Source organism: Conger conger, chromosome 4 (genome assembly GCF_963514075.1).
Source record: "Conger conger chromosome 4, fConCon1.1, whole genome shotgun sequence".
NCBI classification, from domain to species: Eukaryota; Metazoa; Chordata; class Actinopteri; order Anguilliformes; family Congridae; genus Conger; species Conger conger.
In genome coordinates this window covers 16,577,954-16,591,009 of record NC_083763.1, presented here as the reverse complement: position 1 = coordinate 16,591,009, position 13,056 = coordinate 16,577,954, and the positions used below count along the sequence as shown (strand labels likewise).

General features: G+C 49.1%; 2 protein-coding genes across 4 annotated transcripts in view; one reads left to right on the top strand and one right to left on the bottom strand.

Moving 5' to 3' along the window:
* dnm3a (dynamin 3a) overlaps window positions 1-9,270 on the top strand; it is a 42,015-nt gene extending 32,745 nt beyond the window's left edge. For 2 of the 3 annotated variants that reach the window (XM_061240331.1, XM_061240330.1), the window contains 5 exons: window positions 1,842-1,953; window positions 2,486-2,650; window positions 2,746-2,984; window positions 3,287-3,481; window positions 6,200-7,720. In XM_061240331.1, the coding sequence (XP_061096315.1) occupies window positions 1,842-1,953; window positions 2,486-2,650; window positions 2,746-2,984; window positions 3,287-3,481; window positions 6,200-6,269 (781 nt within the window). In that variant the 3' untranslated portion in view covers window positions 6,270-7,720. Of the gene's footprint in view, window positions 1-1,841; window positions 1,954-2,485; window positions 2,651-2,745; window positions 2,985-3,286; window positions 3,482-6,199; window positions 7,721-8,516 lie in introns of those variants that run through there. The other variant, XM_061240332.1, reaches the window with a different exon arrangement.
* Window positions 9,192-12,278, bottom strand: pigc (phosphatidylinositol glycan anchor biosynthesis, class C). The gene is made up of 2 exons (XM_061240335.1): window positions 12,092-12,278; window positions 9,192-11,723 (listed from the first exon to the last, which is right to left on the bottom strand). Exon 2 carries the CDS (start codon window positions 11,718-11,720, stop codon window positions 10,839-10,841), a length of 882 nt encoding a protein of 293 aa, XP_061096319.1. The 5' UTR covers window positions 11,721-11,723; window positions 12,092-12,278; the 3' UTR covers window positions 9,192-10,838.
* Between the last annotated feature and the right edge of the window lie 778 nt (window positions 12,279-13,056).

Sequence of the window (13,056 nt, the reverse complement as noted above, 5' to 3'; positions counted from 1 at the left end):
ATTACAACAGTGGTATGCAGAAGAGCATTTCTGGCCACACAACGTGTCAAACCTTTTAGTGGATGTAAAAAATATATCTAATGAATACCTAACAAAGTGCTCACTGAGTGTATGTGTGCAACACAAAATTTCTCTTTGTCTCTGGTGCTTTTGTGGTTTCCAGTTTCAAATCTTGACACACAGAATTTCAGATGGGTGGGGAAGCTTGAATAAAACATTTTGACTTACAGAAATCTGGGAGGGCTCAAAAGAAAGTTAGCGACTGAGATTTTGGAAACGGTCGGAAGGCACTGGAACGGCCCGGGTCCGTGGCAGTGTGAGTTCAGCACAATAAGGCCGTCCCTTCGGGACAGAGTGGGGAGGGGGGCAGAGGGCTGGGTGTGAGGCAGCCTCAGTGATTGTAATTTGGCCTGCAAGGAACATGTGGAGTTTGTTTATAATTCTGTCCTGCGCGTCTCTGAAAGTACAGACCGCAAAAATACCGATGGCAGGCTAATTAAGCAGCTAATCAAATCCAGGCCCATCCGGACTGAGAAATGAGGCTTCTCTTGTTAGGAAGGTATTTCTGTGCCCACCACAGAAAAGAGAGGGAAACAGAGAGACAGAGAAAGAGGGAGAAAGAGAGGGAGAGAGAAAAAGGAGAGGGAGTGAGAGAGAGAGAGGGAGGGTGGTGGGAGGGAGGAGCAGAGCGGAGGGGGAGAGCAGCCAGGAATGTGTCAGACCGTGTCCTACGGCGCCCCCTCTTCCCTCGCTGTCTCAGTGTGCAGCCCAGTGAGTGCTGACTCCAGCGTGCTGTCCCTGTCTGACAGTAATCAAAACCTCAGGAAACTCCCAAAATCAAAAACAGACTGGGATTTGCAGGAAAAATTCCACTAAACAAAAAAAAAAGCCTTGGCTTTTGCAGAAAGAGAATGAGAGAAAGAGAGGGGGGGGTATTTGAATTACTGATTATAATCAGTTCACTATGACATTCTGAGAACATTTGTAGGTACAGTTTGTGTATGTCATTTGCGAGCTGCACTTCAGAAACAGTGTTACAGAATGAGAGTGGTGCTCTAGCTTCCCCGTAGCCTGCATGGAGATACAGTGAGTCAGTGACACAGTGCTACCAGTTCCCAGATGGTCTGACCATCACAGGCCAGCGGTCGTCTCTGATCCAGCTGACCCAGGGCATGACCACTGCATTTGGTTCAGTCATCCTTCGTTCAGAGGCAATAGCTTGGGAAACACCACAAAGCTCAGAGCAGCATCCATCTCTCTTTTATAAGCTTGGCAGCCAGACAGCCAGCATCACTTACACCCACTGAAGATAAGACCTGAGCATGGAAATAGCAGCTTTATAGCCAGATTCGGTTATGTAGTGATGAAAGCTGTACCAAATGCGTAGAGTATTTAAAGGTTTCAGCTATTTAAGTCTCAAGGCCTATGGTGCAACTTGGGAGAAGGAGTGTAAGGGACTCTCTGCCAGAAGTACACTTTGCTGGCCAGTTCAGGACAAAGAGAGATTGGGTTTCTTGTCTCTGCCAGTAATCCTGTAGAAGATTCTCTACGGCAGACCCAGACTACAGAACATTTTTAATCTTCACCAAAACAAATAAAAACAGCAAAAACAACAAAGGAGAGAGGGAGACATGGAGCGGGCAGGAATAACAGAGTTAATTAGAGGGAATGCGCAACAGATGCGGCCTGTGCGGCTCTCCTGATCCTGGCGTTCCCGGGAGCCGCTGCAGCGTCGCGGCGGGCCGAGAGCGGAGCGGGAAGGGGGGGGGGGGGGGGGGGGGGGGGGCGGAACCCACCAGACACCGCCGGACATCGCTGACCGACCGCTGCTGTTGTTTCAGGAACGTGTACAAGGACTACCGGTTCCTGGAGCTGGCCTGCGACACCCAGGAGGAGGTGGACAGCTGGAAGGCCTCTCTCCTGCGTGCCGGAGTGTACCCCGAAAAAGCCCCGGTGAGCGCCTCAGGCCCCTCCCGCCGCCCCGCTGGGGCGCCCCGCTCCTCCGTTGATTCATGAATCAGGACCAGGGTGAACATTCCTGCGCTGTTGTGTCACTGCACGGAGGATCGGCGAGGGAAGGGCTCCTCGCTCTGTTTTTAATCATCAGCAGCCCCCCTCCCTCCTCCTGCAGGCCACCCTCTCTCTCGCTCTCTCTCTCTCTTTCCTTCTCTCTGTCGCTCTCTCTCACACAAAGAAAATCGGTTTGTCGTGTGCAGTTGGCAGCAGTTCAGCAAAGTGAAAACTGCTTCGGCCCTCCTTGTGAAGTGTCTGAACGCTCACACGACAGACCGCACATACCCTGCAGAACCAACTCCCACTTTCCACACTGCTTTGAGCTCTTGTTCTCTCACACGCACTCTCTCCCCTCCTCTCCCTTTTTCCTCGCCTGCATGGTATCACTTGTTATTGCTATCTTCATCTCTCTCTCTTCTCATCCCTTTCATCACCCCCTCCTCTGTATTCCCTCTCCCCGTCTCTTGCCCAGGTGGATGGCGATAACTCCGGCCCCACGGATAACTTCTCCATGGACCCTCAGCTGGAGCGGCAGGTGGAGACCATCCGCAACCTGGTGGACTCCTACATGGCCATTGTCAACAAGTGCATCCGGGACCTGATGCCAAAGACCATCATGCACCTCATGATCATCAATGTGAGCCCCCATGCCTATGACCCCCCCCAACCCCCCCCACCCCCTGAACATGCCTGTGTGCCCCCCTCCCCTCACAGTAAGCCTGTGCCCCCCAGGTGAAGGAGTTCATAAACGCAGAGCTGCTGGCCCAGCTCTACTCCACGGGGGATCAGAGCTCGCTGATGGACGAGTCTCAGGAGCAGGCGCAGAGGAGGGATGAGGTCCTGCGCACGCACCACGCCCTGAAGGAGGCGCTGGCCATCATCGGAGACATCTCAACCTCCACCATCTCCACCCCCCTGCCCCCCCCCGTCGACAGCTCCTGGCTGCAGGCCGGCTCAGGCGGCTCCCGCAGGTAACGCCGGGGCTCAGTAAGCTGGACGCAGGCGGCCATTTTGCGCACTTCATTGTGTCTCACTATGGGGCGACATTGCTAGTTCGATCCCTGGCCTTCTGGGAGAGAGTGTTGAAGTGTCCTTGAGCAAGACACACTAACTGCTAATTGCTCCTGACAAGCTGGTTGGTGCCTTGCATGGCTGCCTATTGGCATTGAGAGGCATTCATTGTGAAGAGCTTTGTGTAGCCACAGTTGCCGGAAAAAGCAGCGGTCCATTTTTCAACGAGACCCAGTTGAGCTTTTGCTCCTTCCTCCCCCAGGTCCCCTCCCTCAAGCCCCACGGCCCCTCGGAGGATGTCCACAGGCCCGCGGGCCCCTGTGCGTGGCCCCGCCCCTGGGGCCCCCCCCGTGCCCTCCCGTCCCGGCCCACTCGGGCCCTTCAACAACAATGCTGAGGCCTTCCCGCCCCCACAGGTGCCCAATCGGCCCAACCGCGCCCCTCCCAGCATTCCCAGGTGAGCCGGGACACAAGCGCAGCCTGCCCTGACACTGGCACACTGAATTTAAACCAGCAGGTCCTGACACTGGCACACTGAATTTAAACCAGCAGGTCCTGACACTGGCACACTGAATTTAAACCAGCAGGTCCTGACACTGGCATACTGAATTTAAACCAGCAGGTCCTGACACTGGCGGCATGGATGGTGTAGTGGGTAGCACTGCCGCCTCACAGCAAGGAGGTCCTGGGCTCGAATCCCCTTCGGCCGGGGCCTCTGTGCGGAGTTTGCATGTTCTCCACGTGTCTGCGTGGGTTTCCTCCGGGTACTCCGGTTTCCTCCCCCAGTGCAAAGATATGCATGTTAGGCTGATTGGAGAGTCTAAATTGCCCGAAGGTATGAGTGTGTGAGTGAATGGTGTGTGTGCCCTGCGATGGACTGGCGACCTGTCCAGGGTGTATTCCTGCCTTTTGCCCAATATATGCTGGGATAGGCTCCAGCCCCCCTGCGACCCTGTTCAGGATAAGCGGGTTCAGATAATGGATGGATGGAGGTCCTGACACTGGCACACTGAATTTAAACCAGCAGGTCCTGACACTGGCACACTGAATTTAAACCAGCTGGTCCTGACACTGGCACACTGAATTTAAATCAGCAGGTCCTGACACTGGCACACTGGATTTAAACCAGCAGGTCCTGACATTGATACACTTAATTTTAACCAGCAGGTCCTGACACTGGCACACTGAAGTTAAATCAGCAGGTCCTGACTCTTTCACACTGAATTTAAACCAGCAGGTCCTGACATTGATACACTTCATTTTAACCAGCAGGTCCTGACACTGGCACACTGAATTTAAACCAGCAGGAGCTGACACTGGTACACTGAATTTAAATCAGCAGGTCCTGACACTGGCACACTGAATTTAAACCAGCAGGTCCTGACTCTTTCACACTGAATTTAAACCTGCAGGTCTGACATTGATACACTTAATTTTAACCAGCAGGTCCTGACACTGGTACACTGAATTTAAACCAGCAGGTCCTGACACTGGCACACTGAATTTAAACCAGCAGGTCCTGACTCTTTCACACTGAATTTAAACATGCAGGTCTGACATTGATACACTTAATTTTAACCAGCAGGTCCTGACACTGGTACACTGAATTTAAACCAGCAGCCCCTGACGCTGGCACACTGAATTTAACCCTGCAGGCACTGCAGGAGTACCAGGTCAAGTCTCCAACAGCACAGTCCTTAACTCTGCATAGTTATTTACACCTTCTGTGTTGGGGTGTGATAATATATCAAGGAAACTGGTCCACTGGGATGGCCTCACACTGAGGAAACTAAGGCTTTCCATGCGCTTGTATTTGTACACAGTTTTGCCTTCACTAGGAGTAGAGAAAGGTTACGTTGAAAATGTAGTATTCAGAAAATGTGTTTACAATGTACTGAAGTGCTGGTGCAGGCAGCTCAGTCTAACATTTCTGTAACTTAAAACATACTTGTTAGATGATGGGAAAAATGTGCCTGGTTATGCCATTTTAACTTGAATTCCGTTGTGTGAGGGACTTTTTATTTTGTTTGTGATTGGTATGGATGGTTACACACTGTTCCTGAAGTTCATATTTCAAGTGCTTATTTGAGGTACTTTTTCCAAGAAAACATGTTAAATTATACTTCTGAGATTAACCACTTGAGATGTTTCCGAGATAAACAGTTTCAATTTTAAAATTCCATTGAATGGAGGTGAAATTAAAACAGTTACTTTCCTGCCCTGAAACGTGTGTCTAAGGTTTCTTTCGTTCGCAAACCTTTTGTAATCTTTAACAGCTTTATCGTTTTTTCAGATGTTATTTTTTGTCCTGTAAACTCATACATTCCACACATAAACTGTAATACAGCTCTGACATTGACTTGAAATATTGGATAGGGTCAGTGTGTGACACACAAGCTCTGAGGTATGCAAGTAAACACACACATGCGCGGACAAACACACACACACACACACACACACTGGGCAGCAGCAACCTCGGTTAAAGGCAGTGGTTACTTGAGATGGGTGGGGTCCATCAGCTCATGTGTTTTTCATACTCTGCTTCCTGGCCTCTCTCCTCGCACCCTGGTTTCTCTGTAAGACAGCATACTCTCAGCCACACTGCCCTGGTGTTCTCTGTTCTCTCGTCTGAGTTCGGGAAGTCTGATTCTGTGTGCGCAAGTGAAATAGCAGAGCACTCACAGCAGAATGTGCATGACTGATACACTTGAACTGCCAATGCCTGCCTTTGTAGAAAAAGTCTGGTTCTGGGTTCTAACTCTGTGAGCTAACTTTGTTTCCACTCTTGACTTTTTTTTTCACTAACAGCTTCTAACTCTGTCTGCTTTTCTCTTTCATATCCCCCTCTCTTTCTCCCCCCACCACCATAATATCCCCCTCTCCCTCCTTTTCTCCGCTGTTCATTCCCTTGCACTGATCTCCCCTCCTGGTTTTGGCCTGCCATTCCATTTCTTTCTGCCTCATTTCCCCTGTCCCAAACCTTTTTATTCGGACCTCTCCCTCTCTCCCTCTCTCCCATCTCTCTGTCCCTCGCCGCACCCCTCTTCCCCGGCTCCTGCACCCCATTCCCCTCTTTCCTTCACCCCTCTTCTTTTGCCTTTAATCATTCCCTTTCTCACCTGTGGTTCGGCGCCCGCCCCGCTCTGCTCTCTGCCCTCTCTCTTCCTCTCTGCAGCCGAAGGCCTCCTCCTTCTCCCACCAGACCCACCATGATCCGCCCGGGGGACCCCTCCCTGCTGGACTGAGAGCTGCCGCCGGGCACCCCACGGCCTAACCCGCATGCTCACCCCCCTCTCCCGGCACAGCCAGCGCCCCTCCACTCAGTTAGCCCCTCTGAGGCCCAGCGTAGCGCCCCCCTGTGCAGTGCCTGTGCTGTATCTCTGTGTCTCTGTGCTGTGCTTGTCTCCTGTGCTGCAGGGTAGATCCGTCTGTCTCTCCCACTGCAAACAACAAGTATTTTAGTCTTACATTTAGATATGAAAGCTTATTTCTATTACTTTCTTGCTAAATGAGACAAAAAAGATTGGCAATGAGCTGAGACAGTTTCAAGATTTGCCAATGGGCTAAGACAATTTCACTTCACAAGCAAAAAGTAACTTAAAATAAGCCAATGCTTTGAGAGGAAAATTGGATTTTAAGTCTCATTACAGGACTAAAACACTTGTTACGACAGCCTTTGTTGCAGTGCCTGTCGTCCCAAACACCGGCAGTCCTCAGTATTACACGTATAAATAGTGATCTGCCCCTGCACCCCTACCCTGGACCCAGGCATCAGCCCACCATCCCAAACCACAGCAAGACACAGATGCACCCAGTATTGCATGCCTGGGATACTTCCACCATCTTTGTACAGTAAATGAGTTCCAGTATATTCACAATGTTAACATACTGTACGCTCCAGGGCTGAGGGTTTTGTGCTCGTTTCTATTAGAGGTAATCGGGTGAGTGTGTGAGGGTGCTGGAGTGAGTGTTAGTACGTGTCTTGAGCCTTGTTTCTTCCCGTCCTTGTCTTTTCTGTTTATGAGTTATTATTGCCCAGACTGTTCCCATCTGTGTGTGTGGGGGTGTGTGTGTGTGTGTGTGCGCGTGCCTGTATGATGAAAACAGAAGTGTTCGTGCAGGATCCGGGGGTACTCACAGAGGGAGTTGTGTGTTTGTGCTGTCCTTTATTATAAAGCATTTGAAAGGAAGAGAGGCAGAAGGTTCCGGTAGGGAGTATCACTGACCCCAGCTGTACCTGTGACCCCAGCCACTCGTTCTCATCCCTGAGCAGAGACCTCGTCTCTCCTCGAACACAAACAGTACAGAAGCGTGCTGTGGGACTATGGGAATGCGCTGAGCTTGCTTTAACCCGCAAGAGCTCAGACACGGCTTTGGAAGATCCCCGTTGTATCTGTCCGTGTGATGTTTTAATGGCCTGGCCAAGGTTTCCCCTCAGTGTCCCCCTCCCCCCAGAGTGCTCCCGTCTCTGAGCTCCAGGTCACTCCACTGTCCGCAGGTTACGGGACCCTGTCTGCGGACGCGCTGACCACCCGTCCTCTCCCAGTCAGTCTTTCTGTCGTTCCTCTGAGTCAGTCGTGTTTGGCTGTTACCCTCGTGACTGTAGCGTCTCACATGTAATCCTAAACTTCACTCTTCTCTATCAGAGTCACTTTCTTGCTCTCAAATAAAGCTCTGGTATTTTCAGTCTCCAAAAGTCTGGCATGTTCCTTCTGGGGTCTCTGTTCTCTCTCTCTCTCTTTCTCTCTGGAAACCACAACTCAACACACTGCCTCCCAGGAAAAATACAAGCCACTCTCTCCTATTTCATACCACAGTCTCCTCACCAACACTTCCAAAAAAACAGCGAGTCCTCTGGGCTTTCTGCTTCATTCGACACACAAGGAATGCTCTGAATTTTTTTCAGAAAAAGGACCATTTGTTCTGTAAAAATGGGTCTGCTCTATTGCTTTTGGATTCAAATGTCTGTGTAATTCATGAAGCCTCCATTTTGAGACTACAGGGGTCCAGACTGCGCTGGTGTTTTTCTGTATTTTAAGGCTTGTAGACCGTGTGCAAACTGATATACAACCATGTTGGTGATGTGTTCTAAATGCCTCATTCCTGTACACTGCAAAAAAACTAACAAAATTCTATTACTTTTTTGCTAAATGAGACAAAAAACAAAGCACCAATGAGCCATTTCAAGATTTGCCTTTCAAAAATTTCACTTGCCAAGCAAATAGTAACTTAAAAGAAGCTAATATTTTCTACTTCTAGAACTTAAGTCTTATTAGAAGACGTTTGTTAAAACATGTCATTTTTTTGCAGTGTATGGTTTAGTTTTCTGGTTAGGAACAAATGGGGAAAGAAAGGACTGGAAGCAATCCAGACCTGTATGGCTGTGTTGCTTGTGTGAGCCCTGTTAGTGCTCAGTGTACAGAGGATTGCCGGGGAGCTCCTCTGGTCTGTTGCTGTGTTGTTAATGGCTTCTTGTGTCTGTTCTTATCCAGGAGGAGGGCGCCAGCTGTCCCTACGAGGCCCCCACAATGAGCTCCTCCCCTCCGCACAAGCCCCGCCCCTACCCTGTCTTCAGTAGAAAATTGCTGTAGTGAGAAAGGCACTGACTGTCAATCGACAGGGTTGAAGTACTCCTGGCATTCTTTCACTTTGATTGTACTTGAACACAAACCCCCAAACCCCCAACAGCCCACAGAAATGTGTCTTTGAGCCAACAGTCCTGCCCAAACTATCCAGGCCTCTCACCCTCTACACTTCTTATTGCTGTGCACAGTAATGCACATTACACATTTGTTTTGCCGCTACATTCGTGTTGTACATGTCAGTCAGGCAGCTCCTTTTGTTGATATATATTGTACAGATATCATATCTTTGTATGCGTTTGGGTCTGTGATGTCTGTGTGTAAAAATGCCCCAGGTACCATGGTTCTCCAGCCCAAAATAAACAGGGGTTCGGTTTCTAGCCTGTCCTATGCTCTGTGCACACGACTTGGCAGAACTCGAATCTGCACAAGCCGTGTGCCACGTCTGCGTTGTAGTGGGTCAAAATGGTCTTTGTATAATATTGTTCTATTTATTATTATAAGTTGCGTGGATGTCACAAGCAAAATTGCAAAGCTTAATGTTCACTGCAGAAAGTAGTAATGCAGGGGAACCCAACACAAAAATAAAGTGTCATTTTATTTCTTTATTGAAGTCAATCAAAATAAACCATGTTGGAATTCCAAATAAACTGGGTTCTGCAAACACATGAATCATTTAATAATGGACGGAAAAAACAGCTGACCAGCCATGGAAAATCAATCAAATTAAAAGCACACACAAAAGAAAAAAGAAAAAGAAAAAACAGGAAATTAACCAGTCTTAAAAGAAAACAATCAGTCTATAGCCGAATGAATACCCAGTCCGTGTGATGGACATGAATGAATGACTTAATGCTAAGCTAGAGCTAAGGCTGTAGAAAGCCCTGTATACTCCCCTTGGCTTAACCGAAGCAGGCACTGCTGGTGGACCTATTTTAAAAGGAGAGCGGGACAGTCCACCCTCCTTTCATATTTTATTATTCAGACAGGTAGGACACAAGGAGGGTAAAAACAGACAGGATCCCAGCTGAGAAAGAGCCGTAGCTGGGACTGCACCCCTGCACACTACGAACTGGAGTGGAATTAGTATTTTGCTGAGGTGTGCAAATATTTGCTTAATTTCTTGCAAGAACAATATTGTCCCAAGGATGTCGGAGCAAAATAGGAGCGTATTTACATTTTAAAAATATTTTAAATCACAAACATATTAAAGTACTTCACAAACAAAACATCTTAGAAAATCTCATTTGATAATGTAAAGCATTATCAATATATAGTTACTTTAGCAGATGATAGAGTAGGTTTATACACCTACCATTTCTCATTCAAAGACTGAAATCCCCTTAAAAACATTCCAGATCACAGCATGTTCAGTTATGCTGTATCCTTTGTTTTCCTGGTTTGAGGCTACTGAAGGAAGTGATCATCTGTTACAGCACGATAAATGTGAGCTGGGGAGGTAGACCCGATGGAAAAGCTAGAGGTCCCACTATAACATTCAAATGAAAGGATGTTTAACAAGGCAGATTTTCCATGGCACTCCGTCATTATTCATGCTGAGCAACTGGACCAGGCCTGAGGAAGGCTTCATAAAGCCAAGCCTGACATCTGGTGGAGAAACCTGGATGCTACACAACAGTATAAAGTATAAACGCATTATTTAAACCAACGGGTCTTTTTATCAACCATCCTAATTAGTAGTAAGGATTAATGTGTTCACATCCAGCAAGCTGATGTGCAGAGGGGTTTATACAAAGTTTAATGTGAAATAACAAACATGAAATAAAAGGTTGAATGTCAAAGTTGGAGGAAGACAGGTGGTCTGTTCCCCATATCAGTGTCACTGCAGGAAGTGGAACAGGCTCTTCCCTGTCTGAGTGTCACTGCTGGAAGTGAGACAGGTGGTCTGTTCCCCATCTGAGTGTCACTGCAGGAAGTGAGACAGGTGGTCTGTTCTCCATCAGAGTGTCACTGCAGGAAGTGAGACAGGTGGTCTGTTCTCCATCAGAGTGTCACTGCTGGAAGTGAGACAGGTGGTCTGTTCTCCATCAGAGTGTCACTGCTGGAAGTGAGACAGGTGGTCTGTTCTCCATCAGAGTGTCACTGCAGGAAGTGAGACAGGTGGTCTGTTCTCCATCAGAGTGTCACTGCAGGAAGTGAGACAGGTGGTCTGTTCTCCATCAGAGTGTCACTGCAGGAAGTGAGACAGGTGGTCTGTTCTCCATCAGAGTGTCACTGCAGGAAGCGGGACAGGTCCTCGTGGATCTCGGCCTCGTCCCAGGGCCCGTGGATGTTGTCCTTGTGCTCTTGCAGCCAGAGCAGGAGCAGGGGGCAGAGCAGCGTGAGGGTCAGCTGTGCCAGGGCCAGCAGGAGGGCTCCCCCTGGCGACTGGCTGGCCAAACCGCCAACACCCCCGAGTGACACCAGGGCAGCGGCCCAGGGGAAGCCACGCGGAGCCCTGTCCCGCAGACTGTGCAGCAGGCAGGGCCACAGCGCGAACACCAGCAGCGCACAGGTCAGCATGGCGAAGGTGTGCAATGCGCCCGGCAGCCGCGAGGCCAGGCACACTGAGCCGAACAGAGCCGCATTCAGGGACAGACTACCTGGGGGGCTAGGCTGGGCGTAGGGGAAGGTTACCAAGTGCGCCAGGAGCATCAGAGCCGACATGGCGTACACAGTGTCTGTGCTCACTGATTCAGTCAGCGTTTTCAGCACGGGAGAGAAACCGAAGGTGAACGCCAGGAAGATGGCAGCACTCTGGAGGTCCGCCAATCTCGTGCGCCCTTCTCGTCTCGAACCCCCGAGTGCCTCGTAGAGTCCGTAGCCCAGCAGTGCACACAGTAGTCCGGCCAAAAGCAACGTGAACGGGTAAAGCTGCCCCTGGTACATGTACCACCACAATGTAAGAAACACAGCCACGCAGGACAGTTGCTGCGTCACAAGTCCGGCTTCTCGCACTACTGCCCAGTAGCGATACCGTCGTACGCCCACATTACGTCTAAGCTCCTCCAGAAAGCGTCGATCCACATAGTTGTCTGGGAAAGGTTGACGCTCATACAACACCTTCCTCCAAGGAACAGCGGAGGGAGCGCCGGGATCGCTGTCTGCTCCCATCACCTGTCAAACAGACAACTGATAAATGACACCAAACGCACGATATTCAACTGCTAAACATTCCGGCTTATTCTCAGACATGCAGGAGTAAACTGTCACGTAAGAAATTTCCAGATCACGGACACGGGAAGCTATCAAGTTTACGAAGGAAGTCCAACCATGACGTTCCACATGGGAAAATAAAGCCAATGCCTACCTACATTACTAGTCTCATAAAAAGGTCAAACTGACCATGAAAAAGCTACAACAGAAACATAGATTTAGGTTTAAATTTAGGAGGATAATCAAAGGAAACCTCGCCGGCACAATTGCTTCCTTAGGTATTCAGACAGCTGTTAGCGAAAGACGCTCAGTTATCTAAACAGATCTACCTGGCCATCAGCAAAAGTTTTTCAGGAATTCCAGAGATCAAGCAAGATCAAGACTGTCGAGGGCACACTTATAATATACACTATTTCGGACGCCTAACATTCACGACTCAGATATTGTAAATTTTGTTATTATATTTATCACACTCCCACCAATCCACTTGCTAACTGGGTTACTGTCTGTTTATTCTCTGCCTTTCAATTTCCGGAAGCGGCAAGCGCAACAAAAATAGCCACGATTAACCCATAGAGCGTCTAGAGTTCAGTGAATTAACTCCATGAATAATCTAACACTGCCATCTAGCGGGAAAATGTAGATATTCCTGTGTTTGTTTGGATGGGAACACAACCCACCCGGATCTGTGCCGGTACCGGCTGACTTCGGGACAGAATCGGGGAAGAGCCGAACCAGAGTCGCTTGCTGTCTGGGCATCGTTTTATGGATGACTCCAACGCGAATTGTGTAATATGCTTTGAGAATGTTATTTTTAAGGTACCTAAGTGACTGTTTTGGAGTGTTCGGTCTACCATTCAGGTATATTTGATAATATTTGGAATTCACATTCATACATCGAATGGGTGGTGGCACGGATGCGTGTCTGCGTGGGTTTCCTCCGGGTACTCCGGTTTCCTCCCACAGTCCAAAGACATGCACGTTAGGCTGATTGGAGAGTCTAAATTGCCCGTAGGTATGAGTGTGTGAGTGAATGGTGTCTGTGCCCTGCGATAGACTGGCGACCTGTCCCGGGTGTATTCCTGCCTTTCGCCCAATGTATGCTGGGATAGGCTCCAGCCCCCCTGTGACCCTGATCAGGATAAGCGGGTTCAGATAATGGATGGATGGATGGACATCGAATGGGTGGCGTGCACCTCACAACAAACTTCAAACTAGTTAAATACAAAAAAAAAAGGAATACACCTGAGCTGCCTAACCCTATTCGTAGGGATCTACTGTCCTGGAGGCTTTC